This window comes from Rhipicephalus microplus, chromosome X (genome assembly GCF_043290135.1).
Source record: "Rhipicephalus microplus isolate Deutch F79 chromosome X, USDA_Rmic, whole genome shotgun sequence".
In the NCBI taxonomy this organism is placed as follows: Eukaryota; Metazoa; Arthropoda; class Arachnida; order Ixodida; family Ixodidae; genus Rhipicephalus; species Rhipicephalus microplus.
Window position 1 is genome coordinate 118,099,403 of NC_134710.1, and position 21,320 is coordinate 118,120,722.

Consider the following 21,320-nt stretch of genomic DNA (forward strand, 5'->3'; position numbering starts at 1 on the left):
ATATTTAAATTCACATAAAAAGTTACCGTTTGTTGAATTTAACACAGCGCCTTCATATCTGTATAATGCCATGTGTTCTTCTACGGTCAGCGCTATAGCCTGTCAGTGAGAATGACCTCCAACTCACCCAAGTTTCTCTTGTACCACAATTATGTAATGTATTTCTTCGCTAGATATCTTCGAGGCATAGATGGAAATTTTGCAGCATGCAATCTAAGTGTGTGCGCATTCAATCATATACACTCACATTTTTATAAACCCTGTGCCGAAGACATGTTTGCTTTTGCATTTTAGGCAGAGCCGAAAGCATCATAGGCTGAGAGTTCTAGTGAAATTCGCTTTCGAGTGAAAATAACTAACGGAATACACGCAAGTTCTCGCAGCTGTTTGTAACGGTGTGCCCCTTTAGGTTGACAGCGAGTACCTCCACTGGACGTATCGCGACAGTCTCAACAAATCTGCGCTACGGTCACTTTTTTCCTCTGCGCAATAGGTTGTCACTCGTGGTCGCTTCAGACGAGTGGCCTTTACACAAGAGCCGCGCAAAGCATAACTATAAGAAATCACGTAATAAAAAGAGGGCTGAAAAGAGTAGCAAAATTGGGCTAGAATAATTATAGTCATCATGGACCAGCACACAAAAAACACAAGAAAGTGCATGACACAAGCACTGTCTAACAAATGAAAGTTTAATTAAAGAGACGTGTCAAATATATGCAAACTAGAAGGCATAAAAAATCTTGATCCCCCCCTAAGCATGCAATCAAATATGCTGTAGATACGAAATCTCAGCATCTGTGAGAGCGATTGAAGGCTGGCTCACACGCCTGTCTCCCACATTTGTGATTTCATACGCTTCAGCGATTTCACGCGGGCTCTGGTCTCTATATGCTTCATCCCTATAGCGGTTTTGTTTAACTCAGCTGCGCAGGCGCACTGAAGCGTATACGAAATCATTTAAGCAAGAGACAGGTGCGTGAGCCAGCCTTCAATCGCTCTCACAGATGCTGATATTTCGTATCTACAGCATACTTGATTGCATGCTTAGGAGGGATTATAAATTTTTTCAGGCCTTCTTGTTTGCATATACTTGACACGTTTCTTCCATTAAACTTTCAGTTGTTAGACAGCGCTTGTGTCATGCATTTTCTTCTGTTTTTTTTAGCTATGATCTTAATAAGAAAAAAAAAAGAGGGCTACCTGTCTGTAGTACGAGAGTTATGCAAAAAACGGCCGTATTCCTGCTTGACACAATAGCCCATTTACAAAAGACGTGAATTTCCGTAAATGTGACTGCATAGACAGAGAGAAAAACTCAATTATGGTCTTTATTGGCGTTAAAATGAAAAAGTATTTATATACGTAACGTATTTCATTATTTTGGCATGTCCGCATGATCAGTAAGAGGCGATATTGTGTACGACAAGCAGGTGCTTGTGATAAAAAAAAAGAAACACTAAGCGCAAAAAAGGAGGTCAGTGTGTGTTTGATCCTGTTAAGTTTATGTGCTGTAACTGCTGAGTGGGTGATGTAATTTGAAGACAAAAGGATCAGCGATGAAATCATGAGCAGTTTTTTTTTGTTGTTGCATACCACTCGATATATATAAGCAAAAAAAGAGACAGTACTCGAAATGCTTGTTCGTAAAAAATAGGGACATTTATTGCTCAAGATGCAAACTCTAGCACAGGAGAAACTTCAAAACAGATGCATAGAAAGGGGAAAATGACTATGTATAAGATCAAGTCAAACAGCACATTTTATTTCCCCTAATTCAGAACATCGTTCAAATCTTTAATATTTTGTATTAGCGCGAAACATCGCCGTACACAGAGCATCCAAGTAAACGACATGGCCGTTGCGAAATCCATACAAGTTAGTCTACAGAGCTTTCCGCTCTATAGACAGCAGAGGCAGCTTCCACTACAAAGCTATACAAGCGAGCAGCTACACATCTGTGAATAACAGAGACATTTGCACTCGCAATGAAAATGAACAAAGGTAATAACATGTGAGGGCAGTTATGTCACTGTTCAAAAATTTGACAGGTGTAGCAGGTCCCCTGAACGATACTTAGGGAACACGTTTATTGCATGCAGTGAATTCAGAAGCTGCCTGATTGACTGGGGGTCAGTTGTAACTAGTAAGATATCAAAACAGAGCCGTATTTTGCTACAACTCTTCAGCAGAGCTATTCCTTACGCGCCTGTGTGTTGAAAACTGTATTGCTAATACAATTCCTCGTGCTATATGCGCGGCGGTTCGAACAGGTCGATTCTCAAATATTTTCAAATAGAAATAGTTTGCTTGAGAAGCCTACACAGTGGCGTCCAAGCTGCTGCCAAACGATGTTAGCAAGAAAGTACCTCAGACACCACATTCAATTTCATTAACGTGTGAAAGTCATCCGACCGTTAAAAGTTATTAGTGAACCTGTTAATTCCTTCATAACAGGTTATTTCAAGCTGCCCTGACATATTGGAACCTACACGTAAAAGGAAGTCACCGTGGCGGCTCCCGAAAGCGTTTGTCCAACAATCGCATTAAGAAAGTTGCGTGTTTAACTGGCTATGCATTTAGCTTCTGTCTGGACCCCTTACAATGGTGGGCACTCAACTCCTTTCAAACAAATGAATACACTGCTTGGTTGTAATAAAATACAGAGACATTGCATCTTATATGGGCAACAGCATTGTTCTAGAAGCGTTATACATATACTGACACACCTGGAGCATATCTCGTACCACGAAAGAGAAAGCACACTCTGTGGCCTAAGCCGAGGCGTATTGATTGCTTTTAAAAGGCTTAAAGTCCTTTAAATATGTCACATGTGACGCCACGTACCAGGCAGTGTTCGGATGACAGACGCCGAGTAGGCTGCAATGCATTTTCAGGACTGCTTGCAGCAACCTGAAGGGACACTTGCAGTACAAGAGGGGTCAAGGCAATGAGACAAATGGCCCCACCGTGGTGGTCTAGTGGCTAAGGTACTCGGCTGCTGACCCCCAGGTCGCGGGATCGAATCCCGGCTTCAGTGGTTGCATTTTTAATGGAGGCGAAAATGCTGTAGCCCCATGTGCTCAGATTTGGGTGCACGTTAAAGAGCCCAGGTGGTCATAATTTTCGGAGCCCTCGGCGTCTCTCATAATCACATGGTGGTTTTATGACGTTAAACCGCACATAAAGATCAAGCAATGAGACAAATGAGGGCGCGGCTCACGGCATGCGTGAGTGTAGATTTTTTAAACGTCGTGACTGTCCTTACAGCTCTACATGCCATTAAAGAAGTCACTGCATACTTTGTTTACAATCTAGTAAGTTTTCACGAAAGAGAATGGTGCGGTCATCCAAATGTGAAAGATGCAAGAAGTGGCATATCTGGTTGACACCTGAAGCTGCGTCATGTCTTGACTAGGTTAGAAAGCATGTTTATATATTGGCTCGTGAATAGAACCAGAATGACACATCGGTATCTTTTGGACAGTGTGTCATGTTTTTTTTTCTACGAGTACTTTCATGAAGTAAAATAGCACAACAGTAGCACGATTGGAGGCAGAATGACAGAACGTAACTATAACGGTTTGCCGAAAGTCACGCTACGCGCATAATTCTTTTGTTTTCTTGGATAAAGCTACAAAATGTGAGTGGACTTGGGTTTTGTACCCCAGCACGACAGCACCAATATTGTAACGTTTTTCAATACCAGTAGAGCACCTATACGTGGCGTGGAGAGCAGGCATTGAAGATTGCGTCAGTTTCTTCTGTAATATTCATGAAGACATCCGTTTTGCGGCTTTCCAGAGCTCAACATGTCAAAGGTTGTCAGGTTTGTACAATACACTTGATTAATAATCACAGAAAAATCATTTTATGCAACAATAAAACTTGAGATTAAGCTTTTTAATTTCGCGATCAGGAAAAGTGTGCCGGTCGGTGGCCTGCTTTGGACATGAGCATGTTTATTTTAATTATTTGCGAGTTTATGCGGCCTTTTAGTCCTAGACACTGCTTTGCGAGAAATAAATATAGATAATGTAGACCCTAAAACATTTCTTGCCACCATTCCTTGCTTTATATTATCAAATCAAAAACATTTGTGTACAAGCTTAAATTAGGTTGAAATGTTTCCTAACGATGAAAACGATGCAATGCATAGCTAATCGACTTTCGTTATTTATTGTCTAAAAAGAAGACATGCTCCGTCTGTGCAAGCAACGTGTACGTGGTGAAATAAATATACGCAAGCACAGGTTGCTTTGTTTTCAAGCTGTTTGTGAACCTTATTCGATTCATTGTCGGAACAATTCAGTTGCAAAGTTCAGCCACACCTTCGGTAACACTATTAGCATAGTTTACTTTTCCGCAGTCGGTGTGCCCCCTTTTTGCGGGTGGCACCATACCAAAAAATGGAAACGTCATCGTCATTTCATGGGAAAGCATACTTTTGGTGGCATTACCGCTTATTTTGTTTGCGCAGTACTGCCCCGACTTTCTATATACCCAAAACAATATCAGAATTTCCAAGATGAGTATCTGCGACAAATAAACATTCCTCACGAAAGGCGCGCATTATCCTGAAAGACCTTGCTCTCACTCATGAGGGTCACTTTTAGGGAATTGAATAAAACAAAACACCACTGCATGCGAAATGGCAAAGATGCTTATGATCAGTAGAATGACAGCAACAATGGGACGCCTTGATGATTGGCATTCACAAGACCAGGTATATTAATCATGGGGCACTGTTTCTCAACACAAGACATAAAAAAGGACACATTTGTAATCATTCATATCAACGTGGTTTTTAGGAGATTACCAACATTCGGCGCACACCTGTGTGTCAAAGGTCGTCTCTGAACGCAACGCAACTAGCAACAATAGAGTATCCAACTGAAATCTCGGAGTATATTCAGCTGATGCGATGATAAAACGTACTGACGCTGTCTTGGTTTGGCACTTGCGACGTTAGTGGGTCCCACCCGGAAACGAAACGCGACAAGTCGGAAAAAAATTCTTTGGGAAACTGCAGTGCCATGTGCTCTTTCGTCACTAATGCCGGCTTTGCCAGCTGATTTGTCCTTGCTAAATAATGCACAAGGTGCCTCAAATTCAGCGGTGAAACAAGCTTTTAGCCTGATTGTACTGGCCAAATGCGTTGTAGCTAGCTATCTCCTCCTTTTGCTTATCCACGGGAATAGAGCACCATAGAGTTTGTTATTTTTTTTATGCTTTAAGTATTGCTTCAAGTATATTTCTTCACCCGTCATAACGCATCACCACAAGCCAGGAGATTGTCATTTCCTATATAAGAAAGGGGTTATTGCTTAAAGAATTAGCGCGATCACGGTGCCCTGTTCAGTTCTCAGGGGATTGTTCACACTTGCATTAAGAAGCAACTGCCTGTTCAATATGAGTACTATTAATTGGAAAGGACAAACAATTTGCTGATCTGTGTGTTCCAAGTAGAGAACACACACACGCACAAAAACAGATTATCTGTACATTTACTCCTCAGTACGTTTGTGGAATGACTGTTTCTGAGGAGCTTGTGCCTTCAATGATCCAATGTTAGTACGTCTCCATATTATTCTGTCGCGAATGTTTCGCTTTCATCACTATCGTCCCAGAAAACGCTTACAACAGAAATACATTGCGGCTCGGTAACTTTTGCTAGGTCATCTTTCCTCGTTAGCCGTTAAGCCGTTACGCGTTCAGACTTTATGAACGTGGTGGTACGGTGTTAATATTCATAAGCTAGAGTTTTGCATATTTGTCAATAACTGAAATAGTTGAGCCATGATGGCCCATTTCTGCAAATATCATTTTGAGGGCATCCTTTTGCAACTCGACGTGTTAACATGAAATTCTTTTCCGTCGATCCTGTACATAGCTACTTGCTTCCCTGCGCACTTTGTAGTCATAACAGTAGCGTATTTTAAAAATGCAAAGAAGCAGAAAGCTTAATGTACAACGCTCGCGCATTGAAAACAGATGCACGATGAGGAAAAGAACGCCACGTGAAAGTTGACAGGCATCTAGCAACATGGACTATCACGGAAACAGCTAAGTCGATGGTAGTAGATTTAGGAGGAGGAAAAGAAGGCTGCGATTGAAACGGTCGCATGCGCGGAAGTAGCCGTTCTATTACAAGCCCGTGGAAGCTTTGCTCCTTGCTCATCAGATTTGCAGCCGAGAGGAGCTTTCTTGTAGTCACGTGTGTTGTGTGTGTGTGTGCGTACGTTTTCGCATATGCGCTGGTCTGTATCCCATGCCCAGATGCTTCGATCCGGCGCCGCGGGCCGTCATTGTCTTCAGAAGCACGTACCTAACATTCGACGTCCCTTCTTGCTCAAGCGCGCGTTTTTCTGGTCTAAATATACTTTGAGACCTTGCAATAATATACTCTACGTGTCTAATGAGTAGTCTTCGTACATGCGCTAAATCTGACTAGCACAGATCTATATCATTGTTGCAAATAAATGAGTATATACAGTGAAACGTGCAATATTAGGTAAGCGTGTATATAAACAAACATCTATTTGGCTAAATAAATACAATGAGCTCAATAAATATCACTTCTATGTGCACCATTCTTCTGGAACTATCGCCGTTTCCATACAAGCGCGCCCAAGCCGTCATCGCGCTTCGATGCGACAGGTTCCCCTGCCCGGCTCGCTATCCTTCGCGAATTCTGACTAGACGCAGCAATTCATTTGCCCTCAAATTCAGCGCTGTAGTCCGGCTAGGTTTTTATTGCTTTTGGTGCGGGGCGCTCCGGGAAGTGCGTGCGTCCACGGTTATTGCTGGAGAGAGTTTCAAAATGAGCGCTCTTTCAGATACTAGCACGTGGATTACAATTATCCTTGCGAAAGCAACGAAAGAGGTAATTACCATTGCATAGACGCGTACGATAGTCGAGGTTATTGCTTCGTTTGGTTGCGTCGTGCAACTTATTAGAGCTGCTTTCTTCGTTCATTTTGTCGCTTGGTGCCAGTGACTACGGATGGCATCGACGAAAGCGCTTTGCGTAAATAAGTGCCCAGCGGCACACTGTTGATTGGATGTGCGCTAAAGCAAACAGTTTATGCTTAGCGATCGATGCTGCAAAGCAAACTGCAGTTTTTGTTTGCGCCACTGTGTTGCAGTGATAAGTTGTTCCGTCTCGTAACGGAGCCACTACATTCCCACATTGCCCCCTGCCATTCTACAGCAGCCGTGGCACTTCGAACTTGTGGGAGGTCTCGGCTGGCTACGCGAATTGTTTAGTGCAGAGATATAAATATGAATAGAAGAGTGCTACTACTCGAGGCCCCCAACAACAAGTAAAATAGCAAAAGAACTTTCAAAATGTAAACTAGACAAGCATTTCTGACTTCGTGGCTGCCACCTAACGGATAGGAACGAGATGAAGAACTCAACGGTGGTACTTTGACTGACTTTAAATGTTTCATTATGAATGATGACATGTTTGGTTTCTTGTACAACGTCATAAAATGACTATCCTTTGCAGACCACAGTTTAAGTGATTTTCTGGCAATGACACGTCCCAAGACCGTGGATTGTGTCGAAACTTTTGCGGCAGACCCTGACACACTTGTGTGCCAAGCGTTTTTTTAATTACCGCGAGCTGCTGCCGAGTATCAGACAAGGTGATGAATGACCGTGGCGAGGATTGTGCCCCATCGTGGAGATTCGTTGATTTGGAGGGCGCCTGCTTAGCCTGCGACGCGTACACAAGAACGGGCGCCACCGAATGGCGGGTTCACTCTGTGAGGCCGCGTGTCGGCCGGTGGGGAGCCCCCAGCTTACAGCGGTTGCAGGCCGTCCAGCGAGTCCTCCACGGGCCAGGAGACACAGCCGTCCTCTTTGAAGCAGGCCGACTCGAGGTGCTTGTTGAGGTAGGACTTGAGCGCGAACGACTTGTGGCAGCGCGCGCAGCGGAAGTGCTTGAGGCCCGAGTGCGTCTGCATGTGCGCGCGCAGGTTGGAGCGGTCGGCGAACGCCTTGCCGCAGTGGGCGCAGCCGAACGGCTTCTCGCCGGTGTGCGAGCGCATGTGGCCCTGCAGGAGCCAGGGCCGCGAGAACGCCTTGCCGCACACGGGGCACTTGTGGCTCAGGTTGTGCGTCAGCACGTGCATGGCCAGCGCCGGCATGGACACGTACACCTTGGCGCACGTCGGGCACTTCTTGGCCAGCTGCGAGTCCGGGCTGCGGTGCGTCTGCTTGTGGCGCGACAGGTTCGACGAGGTCGCGTAGTGCTTGCCGCACTCGCCGCACGTGTAACGCGGCCGCTCTGGACTGCGCTTGGCGCGGGGCGAGTTGTCGCGGCCCTTGCGCCGGCTGCGACCATCGGTCAAGGGAGGCTTTTCACTCCGACTTTCCGGGGGGCTCGGCTCGGACACCACGTCCACATTACTCGCCACGTCCTCGTTGCCGTACAAGTGAAAGGCTGGTGGGGACAACTCGTGGTACTCCTTCGCCTCGGTGCCTGCTGGGCTCGGGGCGCCGCCAGGTAGCACCGTCACGGGTGCCAGGCCGGTGCTCCCGCTTTCGTATGATGGACTCGAGTAGTCTGCATGCAAGAAGCAAGATATTCAGCTCTGCACTGCACACACGTACAAAGAGACGATTTCACTAGAAATGACTTTCGAGAAGAAATTCTGAGCTCCCAACTCACCAGCTATATCCCCCTCAACAGCGCCGATGCACGACAACACGAAGAACACTAGAATTCTGGCGTTCCTAATGTCTTTATCTGCTCATCATTGCTTATTTGTGAAATCAAACTATCTCGCGGGGAGGTTTACAACCAACTAGCCGAGCTTTGCTGCTATAAAGTGGATGCGTAGAAAGCGCTGTTGCACTGCGAGTTTTTCGAAAAAGCACTGCCGGTCGGCCCATGCACTACTATGCTTCACGACAAGCACGAAGCCACATCCGAACTTTCTTTTGTTTGACAGAGTTTTTGCAAGTACCTCACCCCTCTCTCTACGCGCCGTACTCCGCGTACGGACAGTGTTTGGACTGTGAAGAACATTGTCATAGCTAAAGTGAGCTTCGAATCAAAGCATTGCCCGGCAAGCACTACATAATTCACAATCATCATAAATACATTGAACAAGAGAAGTACCGAGACAAGCATGCGCTTTCAACGAGGCGTGCCACATAGAACCAAAAAAGAAAAACAAAATGAACGGATAGTTGGAAAGCAATAATGCTCAAGAAATGAGCTCACAGATCATCAACGGTTTTAGCGAGCCGGAAAGCACCAAATAAAAAGCGCATCGACAGAAATACTCGCCACAGATCCCCTTGTGTCAATAGACAACCAAGTTGTCTTTGCGAATTTGCGACAATCTTTGTGACCACTACAGTTGTCTTTGCGAAGCACGAATTCAGCCCTATAGGGATGAATTCACGCTTTCCTTTGGTTCAACAAAACTTGAAATTGTGTGGGATGACGCATGGCTTTTTGTATAAGTGAGCTTTGGCATCAGTCAGCTGGCTTCAACAATTACCAGGATTAGCTCAAACATGCTTATAGGACGGATTCTAGCGTAACACTTGTTCGCAAATACAGGCGCCGATTGTGAATAAGAGCGAGAAAATTTGGCCGTACTATATGCTTATAGGGTACATTTGCTGGTTCATTTGGTGCTTACTGACAGTTTGGTTTTAGCTAAAAAACAACAACAACTAGTAAACCTGCCGGTCAGAAGCCTAATGCTAATGAGTGCATATAAATCATGCAACAACAGAACAACACATGACCGTGAGTTTAAAATGCATATAAGCGCCCCCCTCCCCCCCAAAAAAATTAAACTTAAGGGGAACGAGGGTCTTGAAATAGCACAAAATTGTAAAAAGTGCTGACTTTCAGAAAACTGCAATTTGAGGTATTTATAGTCAAAATTATGCTTTCGAAAAATTTTGTATTATGGGAAAATACCAGTTCTTTGTGTTAAAAGCCTAATATATCAAATTATAAATATTCTTAAAACTGAAAACACAATTTTCTTGGCATTGTTATTTTTGTAAAGTGAATGTGCCTTACGGAAGATTTGAGCAAGTTTCTGTGAAGATATCTAAACAAACTTGGTACCATTCTTTTTGGCAGCACTTGAAATGCAGGCTAAAGTTTCACTTTTTTTCGCAACCTTAATAGAATTGTAATTATATGACAAATACCAGATAACTAGAGGTAACTCATTTTTACATTCCAAGTTTAAAAAGGATTTCTGATAAAGAAATAACCGTTTTGACGTCTCGTTTGCTTTTGCCTGTAGGATGAACCTTTTAGAGGAAACATGCAGTTTTGAAAACTAACTTTTTTATTGCGAGTTACCCTAACAACCCGTTAGAAATTACTTATTTAATGTGGAGATTCGGCATTACTTTTTTTCTAGATGAGATATTTGAAATCTGTTTGCAGATTTGAAATCTCTATTGAATGGTACATACGCATGGCACGTTTCATTACAGTAGTATAATAAATAAAAAAGTTTTTTAAGACTCTCGTCTTCCCTTAACCTAATTGAAAGCTGTGTGATCACATTGATTATAGTCGACTGCAGTTTATTTATTACAACCTCTGCTCCTAGAACTGTGGTGCACCTGCCATTAATCTGAGCAAGACAGTGTTGCTGGATTGTTTTCATTGTAACCGCCAATACGCTAACGTTGTTAAGAGGAATACTATGCATATCAATAATAAAAAAGTTTGTGATCAATACGTCAAACAGAGTTTCCCCGGGCAGCGGTGCAGAAATCTCCGTTAAAATATGTCAGGAAGCTCGTGTTCTCCACCGAAAACAATTGACACGAGCGTGTGTCCGTATGAGAAATACTCTACCTGAAATTAGTGAAATGCGTTTGACGTCATGAGAGCGAACGAATTCAAGTGCATGCGGTCCTTTGCAAGCTTTTTCTTGGGGGGGGGGGGGGGGGGGCTTCAATCACTGTTGGCGTAGCTTGCATTCATTTTAGATTGTAATTGAGCATCGTAACACTTGCATGTGAAAAACTACATTAAACATAAGGTGAAAGTCTGGCTGCACTCATTCATATAAGCCAAGTGAGCAGCGACAAGCAAGCAACATATGTTTGGCATGAAATCATGGTCACCTCATACAAGCACTTAAGTCTTTGTGTGCCTTTCTTGAAGATGTGCTGACTCTTTTGTGCCTTGAACTGTTTCTCAGAATACGAATGGGAAACTCGAGGTCAGCCTTCCCTTCGACATCATTCTTGATCCCAGGCAATGCCACGAGCCTCATCAGCAATGGCGAATAGGGCCGCCCACGACCGTATATGGCGCGGGCACTGTATCGCTCGACTTCCCGCCGCCAGTTAGAGTGCACCCTCTTTTTTGTGGACTTGTGAGTGTTGATGACGGACGAATGTCCGTCATCAGTGTATTTATTGTGTGTCTCGTGGTGGCCTTCTTTAGACGGTATATGTCAAAACTGGCATCGGAGATTGAGTTTATGATGAAAAACAGGCTGGAAAGGTTATGATGGCTAACATGACCCGCCTATCGCGCACGTCATGAAACCATTTCACACAGCCAGATGTGGCACATACACGCAGACAATGGCCAATGGTATGCGGGTATGTATCGCACGTGATTCATGGTCTACATTAACGCAGAGCAGCGAAAACAGACATTTTGAAAACTACCGACGCTTTGCATGTAATAATAGGGGAACATACTGTTTCGTTATAGTTCGTGAATTGAATGTAGTTACGTAAGCGCTCACATACGCTCTCCTAGGCTCAACAAGCTTCCAGCGTTGATAGTCCCCGCAGGAATACTGCCAAGGAACACTGCTTACACTTCGTTTTCACGAAAGTGACGTCAGCTGTAACGTGAATGCTGGCGGTACGTAAGACATTAGGCCATCCCTTAGACACCCCTATAGTAAACGTGTAACGAAGGTCTGCGATGTGTGCATTACTTAAATTGTACAAAGACATCAGCACAGCACGTCAGTCTTGGCTACTCGCTGACTTCTTCGCATGAAATCGATTCCCACAATGCATGGGTCGGACGGAAATTTTCGCATTTCACCTATATCGTAACATGGTCAGCGCGCAATCATCGAGTCCTGACGACTTCGTCCCATAACACGGAAAGACACCACTCCGGAATAGTGATCGCCAGTACGGCGACATAGGAGTGTTAAAATCTATATTCCGAACAACGTTCTTCTCCCTCTAGCAGTAGTGGTAGTCATTCATGCAGCACGGGCACAAACTCCCACTGAAGAACTGTCAATATATTATGTGAATCCAGGGCGTTGTCGACGTTATACAGAGATTTTTTTTTCATACAGACGTTCATGGCACAAAGCATAGTGACGAGCGTGACCCAGCATTCCAATGAGGGAATTTTGCGGCTAGAGTGAAGTTACAAAAAAAAATACCAGCAAGCTTATATATTGATGACATATATATACGGCGAATAATAATAGAACGACCACGAAACTGAAGCGCACATAGTTGCTGTTGAACGTCTCAATGTTCCTTGAATGAGATACGACCCTGAAGACGAAAACAGAATTCGGCAGCTCCTCGATCACTGCCCGACTGTGGCATTTCAAGCCTGTACGAAATGTATTTTCAGGACTGTGGCATCGCTGTCGCCACCCATTTCTGCGATTGAAAGATAAAATGGAGAGGAAAGCCCAGCCAGCACGCACTTCTGACCGTTTCCAACGTCGCCCGACTGACGTTTAGGGCTTTAATTTACGGCCTTCAGGCTCTATTGGCTCGACACTCGAGATGACAACAGCTGAGATCAAGATCGATCCTGGGAACGTCTTTTACGACCGCATTATAATCCTCAATGCTGCCGGGATATCTGTCTCTCCTTTTTCTTCCGGATCGCGTCTCGCAGGATTTGTTTACTTCAGCCTCGTCCGAGCGAAAGCGTAGTCTATCCATCGGCTGCCTGTAAAGCTCGCGAGCGAGCGCCGGCGTTTTGACTCCGGTCGCTCGCATGCTCAGTGAAACCAACAAACGTCCAGTAATGCGTTCGCAAACACCACCGTCCCCCTTTTCCTCCCTCTTTCCGACACGGCAGAGTTGTGTTTGTTTCGTCTGTCGCGCTGTGTATAAACGCTCCCAAGGTGTCCAAACCTCGCTCGCCTATAGAAGCGCTATATATATTTTTCGCCATCGCCTGGTTCCGCCTGTACATGTTCTCTTTACTCGCCCTCTGTTTCCTTTTCTTGCCATTACGTAGTATTTTTACCCTATTTGTATCCTGGGCGTACACCTCCCGACGGTGTACCCCCCTCCGCTTCCGCCGCAGCCTTTCGCGTGTTCCGCGATAAGCGACACGGGCATTGGAGAGATGAAGCTTTTAGCTTCCCGCTCTCCCTCGGCGGCGCCGCTTCCTCATTGGCTTCCCTCCTTATCTTCCGCTCTTCCCGGTGTCCCGCGAGGCGCGCGGGCACGCGACGCCGGCGAGCAGCCCGCAATCGATGGCGCTGCTCTGCCGCCACGGTGCGCGCCACGGCCAGGATTTATTCCAGCCCCCCTCTCTCTTTTACCCCTGCTCGCACGAGTCTGATCAACAAGTGATCTTTTGTTTGTTCTCGCCGGGCCCCTTTACGGCGCAGCGTCGAATATGGTTCAGGGCGGGCTGAAGCCGGTCGAGGGCGCAACAAGCGCTTGCAAGCTGTGACTCGCGGGAGGGTCAGGTCGCAGCGGCCTTCATGAAGGCGTTGCCACTCGGCGACGCTAAACGAGCCCCGTGCAAAGCGTCGACCGCAACAAGCACGATGAGGAATGTGACGAGAATGACCACCGAAAATCCACTTCCCGCGGCACTTTCAAGTTTAAAGAACTACAGATTTTGCCATGACTGCTAGAAAAGGTCTCACGCAGCAAGGTTTGACTGCGAGTTGTAAGCAAATGATGCACTCTAGCGAAAAGTAGCCAAGCGTAATCTAGCGGGATATACCAACGTTCTGCACATACGTCAATCGTGGCTCGCGTGACGATGGCCGCGATCGACGCCGCTCCTAAAGTGACCTATCCGTGAGTAACATGCTGGAGGCGATTGTGCGGCCTCGACCTGGTTGTCCTCGATCCAGAGCCACATTTCTCAGCTTCGCATTATTACTTTTTTTGGAGGACCAAAGTAGACAGTTGCCGAAGGCCAGGCAAGATGGTTAAATAATGAACAATAGGAGGAGAGGTTTGTTTTGGCTCTATCGCTAATACGGCTCAAGAGTGAAGGCGGTTTAGTGGCGATACATTAGACTTCACGTCACAATCCGACAAGCCATTTGTCACGTCACGTCTCATTTCGCGCTTGTTGAGCCTCATCTGAGCCTTACATATACACCTACCTCTATGGCCTGCCAAACAATCTATCCGGCCCTGGCTGAATGGCTTTGATCGCGCGCCCTTTGGGTTTACTCCGTAGCCGTCAGTAGGTGTAGTCACGCGAACGCTGCTATGATGAAGGAAACGTGTAGCTCGCGCTCCTCGAGCCACGCTTGAGGGGTCACGTCATATTTTTGTACCATTTCGTGATCATGCAGGATTTTTCATCTTATGAGTCATATAAATGTGCTTCCTAATAAATGGAAGGTCAGGGGACTGATAGCGTTTCGCAAGGCATTCAACCGAATTCGTTGCGTTGAGTACGTAACTTTCCTTGTATCAGAATGGTTGACATTAACGCACGAGGTTTGCCGTTAGACTTGAATTTTTTTTTAGTCTTGCCGATGGCTCTCTGTGATTTGTGCGCGGCGTTCTTCATCTAATGCACCAAGCTCACGGATCATCAATCAGGCTGATTAGATATGCGCGATGATGCAATGTCTGGTGTTCTCCGTTGTTCATCACGAATAAGTATGACCGTCAAAACAAAACTTGCGTAGCGTCCCTCCACACTTGTTTTTCCGACTTCTTTCACCGTCTTTCTTAGCTATACTGCTTTTGACTGTCATTCCGTAGAACACACTCCTGCTGTAAGGACGTGGAAGAGGAGCAAAATAGATAGCGATAGAATAAAGAAAACAAATATGCCTATGTTGTATGGCGCAGCCTGACACTTATCACTCTCGCGTGTGATGACACACGTCTTTCTTTTGCCTTTCTTTACTGCTGGTCGAATCGAGGCTTGATGGAGTGCACGTTGCGCCTGTCTCTTCTTTCTGCGCGCTGAAACACATAAGTGAGGTGGAAGGAAAAAGAAAAAAAAAGGCCGGCCACGGTAAAAGGGATGTTTAGCGGGCAGCCCAGTGTTCGGGAGGGCTGGTGATCGGGTCCTGCGAACGTCTCCATCTGGCGAGCCTCCACCGCGCGGCCAACATCAACAAGTAGTGGCTGCTGTACTACCGCTCTTCCGTTCCGTCTGTCGCCTCTCAGGGCGGCACCGCACATACAAAGCAGTGGGCTGCCAGTGGCTGACCCAACTTTTGCGTCGAGCTCTTTGAGATGCTTCCGGCGCCGCGCTCGCCCCTTCGGCACAATGGACTCGGCAGCGGACGTGTTTCGGCCAGCGCGCGGCGCCACCTTCTTGGCGATGCCGTTGCTTCTCCGGAGCACCGTTTCTCTGCTCTTTCCGTTGTTCGAAGTGCCTTTAGCCCCCATTGCCTTTCTGCTGGCTTCCCTCGGCGCAGTGTGCGCCCTACCGCCGCACTGACGATTGTAATATAGGCGCTCTCCCGGGGACAATGCCTGTGCCGCAGTCCACGCGGTCGATGCACCGTGCCTCGTAAGGAGCCAAACGCAGTGTTTCTGTTTCTAGATGACCGTTAGGAAGCGATGCACACGAGAAGTTTCGCTGTGCACAGTATATCAAAACGCAGTTGATCAAGACTGCACGGCCGCAACAAAAAGCAATGAAAAAAAAGTACCTCTTATCTTATCAAGGACATTGCCCTGACAACGACGTAATGGGTTTGCTACCGAAAAATATGGGATTGAAATCAAAGCTACTGAAACTGCGTGGTCTCACTGCGTTTTTTACGTGATTTTTCACAAAAGTGTCACGGCTGCTGCACGCATCTTCAAAATCTTTTATCATTGAATTCGTCATGCATATTCCTCTCAAAAGTGATAACAACCTCATAAAACCTTAAGAATACAGCACTGCCAGTGGTGTCTATACTGTAACAGACTAGTAAAACGCAGAGAAGAGAAAGAAAGGAAGAGGTGGTGAGGTCCGTAACTAGTGCTGCTATCGAGCTGAATGAGGCTTCATCGAAGAGAGCTATCTTCATCCCGCGAGGAAGCACAACCGGCGTGGTAGAACAGTTCAGCGCCCACAATGTTGCTACTCCTTTTGTCATGCACACAACAGAACAGGGCTCAAGGATGTCCTTCTTAGAACAGTTCTTGCGTAGAGGCCCCACTACGAGGTCAACACAAGCAGCATTAACCGATGTGGAAGAGACTCGAACGGGTATCAGGCGACAAGATGGTGCTATCACTTCATCAATCACACTTAGTGTGTTCCTGTCTTTGCCACAGTAGTCTTCTTCGGAAAGGGACGGTAGAAACAAATTGTTTAATGATATTTCCCCACTACCACAGTCAACGGAAGCACCGCATTGCTCCAGGAAATCGATACCAAGAATGACATCGTGCGAACAACGAGATCAAACCAGAAATTCGAATACAAATACTTTCCCAGCCAATGAAACACTGACAACACATACACCAAGAGGATTAAGCCACTTGCCGCCTACACCACGAAAGGTGATTGTATCGTTCCTTGAAAACATAATTTTGTGACCTAAGCGGTTTCTGAAGGCGAGGCTTATCATAGACACAGACGCCCCTGTGTCAACTAACGCCATCGTCAGTATTACATCAATTAACACATTCACTTTGTTTTTGAGTATAACAATAGGCAGAGGTATATCTTGAAAAGACCGTCCAGCGACCTCACCTCCATTGACCGCGGATACTAGTTTCCCGGTGGCGGACAAGAAGAACGACGCACAAGAGACAGTGAGCGACGAGAACGGTTGGATGGTGGTGGCAAACTCCACTCGAATGCAGTCGAATCGCTGCGTCTGGTCTCGCACGAAAAACGGTCCCTTGGAAACAAGTAGGTTGTCTGCAGGTCATATGAAGCACCGGATATTGGTGGCGAAGACATGGCTGATGTCCTTCATGATTGGCGGCGTTGTTGGCGACAATATAGAGCGATATGCCCAGTGAAACCACAGTTGTAGCACACGGCAGAGTCACGGTTTATACTATATTCATCGGAACGAATCCTGGGCCACCGCTGTCAGCGAGGAAGTTCGTTATCACGCGAAGAACGCGTTTCTGGCACTCTCTGGAATCCATTGTATTCGTCGCAAGTTGCATCTTGGTAGTAGGGTCGGTACTGTCCTTGCCGCAGCGGGACGTATAGTCCAGCTGAGAGTCCTGAGTATAAGAACGCGGCTGTCCTCGTCGTGATCGAGCGTCATAGGCAGGGCCTCTATCGTAGAGACGTGGCTGATACTGAGGTGTGGCATCAGAATCCTCAATGCCCTCCGCCACTCGGTGCAAGGAGAATGAAGCAATGTTTTGCTCGAACTCTGGTGGCAGGTAGGGGGGGAAGATGAGTGCTTGGGTGATGCGCCACTTTCGCGTACAGGCCGAGTTCTTCACGTACTATTTGCCGGATCGTTGACGCAAGATCAAGCGCCTGGTTGCTGTCTATACTCGTGATAGTCGTCACATTGGCTATCCTGGTGAACTTCGGCGTGATGCGCCTCGTCTTTAGTTGCTCAAAAGTGCGGCAATAACGAATGACGTCGGTGACAGATGTCCAGGTGTCTTTCGGGATGAGGAAACTGTAAACATCCTCAGCGATTCCTTGTAGAATGTGCCCGACTTTGTCTTCCTCAGACATTCTGGAGTCAATGATCCTACATAGCTTTATAACTTCCTCAATGTAAGTCATGCAAGTTTCACCTGGCACCTGGGCGCGTTGCATTAGCGTCTGTTCTGCTCTTTTCGTTTTCGTTGTTGGGTCGCCGAAACGCTCTTTGATCTCAGAAACAAATCTGTCCCACGACGTTAGCATTTCCTCCCGATTCTCGTACCACATTAATGCAGTATCAGTCAGAAAGAACGCGACGTACAAAAGCTGAGAAGTGGCATCCCATTTGTTGGCGGTGCTCACTCGTTTGTAATGGATGAGCCAAGCCTCGACGTCTTCATCTGGTCTGCCTGTGAAGGGACGAGCATCTCTCAGTTGTGGAGCCGAACTGGTCTGCGCAGATGTCGAGAGGGGTCGGTGTTCATCTCCGTTGTGGGACATGTCCAGCCCAGATGGATTCGGAGGAAGTCCAGCAAGGCCATGGCTCTGTCGAAGAACTTGCGGTTCAACCTCCGTCTTCGGGTGTCGATTACCTAGCACGTCCACCAGAACTGTTACAGCGAGCTGTGATGAAATGGTTTTATTTACAAGAGGGGTGCGATGGTCTTTCGCGGCAGCACACTGCGATCTTGCAAAGACTCTTCGTTTTCCTCTCATTCTCTTCTCTGCATTTTACTAGTCCATTACTATACCATTGAGTCAGTCAGGTATAACACCCGAGGGGGTTCACGAGGTAACTTTTGGGGTTCTGCAAGACCCATACTAAAAAAATCGCAGCATCTCCACAGACTGAATGATGATGAGTGGGGCGAAGCTTTGGAGGGTTTAATCGTTAGACCATGAATCGTCCATCCGCCCGTCCGTTTATCCGTCCTTCTGTCTGTCTGTCTGTCTGTCTGTCTGTCTGTCTGTCTGTCTGTCTGTCTGTCTGTCTGTCTGTCTGTCTGTCTGTCTGTCTGTCTGTCTGTCTGTCCCTCATTCCCTCTGTCCCTCTGTCCGTCCGTCCATCCGTCCGTCTGTCTGTCTGTCTGTCTGTCTGTCTGTCTGTCTGTCTGTCTGTCTGTCTGTCTGTCTGTCTGTCTGTCTGTCTGTCTGTCTGTCTGTCTGTCTGTCTGTCTGTCTGTCTGTCTGTCCATGCGTCCTTCCGTCCGCACCTGCTAAGAGAGTCATTGAACTAGGCGGTCACGTACGAGCTAGAAGGAACAGACCCACGGCTTTAGGAGCTTCGCCCCTAAAACAGCGTTCTTTTTTTTAGGCACACTATCTTCTCTGACGTTGGTCCCTTCTGAATTTTAGTATGCTTCGTTGCATAACAAAAATGAATTGCAACGAAGCTAATTTATGTTTTCATTTGAGAAGGTTGTAAAGCTTTCATTGCAGCTTTATGCGACATATGAACGCGAACATGCTTTTTCTGGGCTTGAATATTTGGAGAAAAAACATAGTTAAATGCACGTAGGTTGTGGCTAAAGACCGCATTACTTATCGACAAGCTGTTGAGATGGAATTGGCGTGGAACTTTTGTTTCACTGTTCTTTGCCAGGGAGAAACATTGCAATTATTTTATGCTGATCGTTGAATAAATTTGACTGCCCTTTTTCCCTTCTGTCTGTTCTGTCACTGCAACGCCTTTTTCGTCGCTTCGAGCAGCTCACAAGGAGTCTCCAGTACATCCATGGCTGAGAAGCACTGACTTAGGGAACAGAAAACAAGCTGACTTCAGAAAAAGTAACTCTGAACACGAGCTTGTGGAATACATCGAACCTATTTGTATTGTTTTCATAGCTAGGTTACAGCAAAAAACACTTGATGCAGCGGGTAAATAGGCAGCCATGAGAACAGTTTGTACACAAAGGGTACATGAAAAATCATGCTCATTCTATTACTCCTGTTATATGTGTATTTGGTAGTCTGTTCTTTGTAGCGTCTTTATACCATAAGAGCATCGCCAAGCCAACATGAATACATGAACACCTTAGTAAAATATTCCTGATATTCCACAACTAGCTTAATTATCAGTCGTAAAACCGGAAAAATACATAGTCTGGCGCTAGTGGTGCGACGGCTGGGGAAAAAGCGGAGCTGGTTACCCCGCCGCGGTGGTCTAGTGGCTAAGGTACTCGGCTGCTGACCCGCAAGTCGTGGAATCAAACCCCGGCTGTGGCGGCTGCATTTCCGATGGAGGCGGTAATGTTTTAGGCCCCCTGTGCTCAGATTTGCGTGCACGTTAAAGAACTCCTGGTGGTCGAAATCTTCGAAGCCCTCCACTACAGCGTCTCTCATAATCGTACAGTGGTTTTGGGAAGTCAGACCCCACATATCAATCAAATCAAATCAATCAGTGGAGTTGGTTGCCTACCCCTCCTCCTCGCTTCCCTTTTATACCCCTTTGCTCTACTACATATACATGGTTATGCTATGCTTTATCCTCCCCTCTAGTCATATGTGTAGGACGGATAACGGTGGTTTCCTAAAGTTACACAAAACTGGGTGAAAAGGAAAGGGTAGCACAATCAAGAACCGTAGATATTAGGTGGCGTGATGTAAGGGCGAAGTTTGTGGGGTTAAGAAGAAATGAAGTGGTTTAAGGCAGTGGTAACATTAGATAGCTGGGAGAGACTTTCATGCTGCGGTACACCAAATTATGTTGAATGTGAATGATGCATTATGTATGTTGCATAGACATTGGCATATAGGGACACAGAAAGCATTGCATGATTTTCATTGGAGCCCATTCACAGAAAAATGTTAGGAGGTATACATAGTGCGGTATAGGTTGCACTTATATAGCTATGGTAATAGGTGATTTTGCGGAGAAATAAAAATAAGGTCATTCCATCTATATCTGCCAAGTTAGAATGCAAACATCAAACCCAAACCATCTAAGCTTAGCGGACGTTATTTTCGTTATTTACTGCTCTGGCAGTCGAAGCGCACTTATCGAATTTGCACAGTTGATAAACATGTCTTGTACAAAAGAAGTTTCGACGCCTTCTATACTGCGAACTTGCGAAGGCGATGTGTGCTAACGTAAGTAATACAAAAAAGGACCACTCTGAACAAGTCTGGCCCGCAATAAAAGAAAAAAAACCTCTGCGAAGTCAAAGATGCTAATAACGTGTTTCATATTTCGGCTTGGTCCACAAATGAGCAGTGGTGGTTGCGTCCGCATGCATACCGCGGCGGAGCTCGCTTTTTAGCAACCATCGTATGAAGCCCACACGGAATCTCGCCGTTGGCTTCATAATACGAGCAACCAGTCGCAGGAGGCTCCTTCGCCTACAAGCGGCGTAAAAGGAGCACCGAGAGGGTACGCACGTAGAGCCCAGTCACAGGAAGGAAGTCCAAAAGCAGCGCGCAGTTGTTTCTGTTCCAGACAGCTGGAATAAAAGATGTAGCCGCCCGAGGATTTACTCGTAGCACAGTTCGTTTTTGCTGGCTGCGACACGCTGTTGTTTCAGTTCCCGCTCTCCTT

At 46.2% G+C, this 21,320-nt stretch overlaps 1 protein-coding gene across 1 annotated transcript in view; it reads right to left on the bottom strand.

The window, feature by feature from the left end:
- Positions 1-1,637: 1,637 nt before the first annotated feature.
- Positions 1,638-21,320, bottom strand: part of LOC119176797 (uncharacterized) — a 38,567-nt gene continuing 18,884 nt past the window's right edge. Inside the window, exon 2 of the mRNA XM_037428151.2 lies at positions 1,638-8,572. Within this exon, the coding sequence (XP_037284048.1) occupies positions 7,806-8,572 (767 nt within the window). The 3' untranslated portion in view covers positions 1,638-7,805. The remainder of the gene's footprint in view (positions 8,573-21,320) is intronic.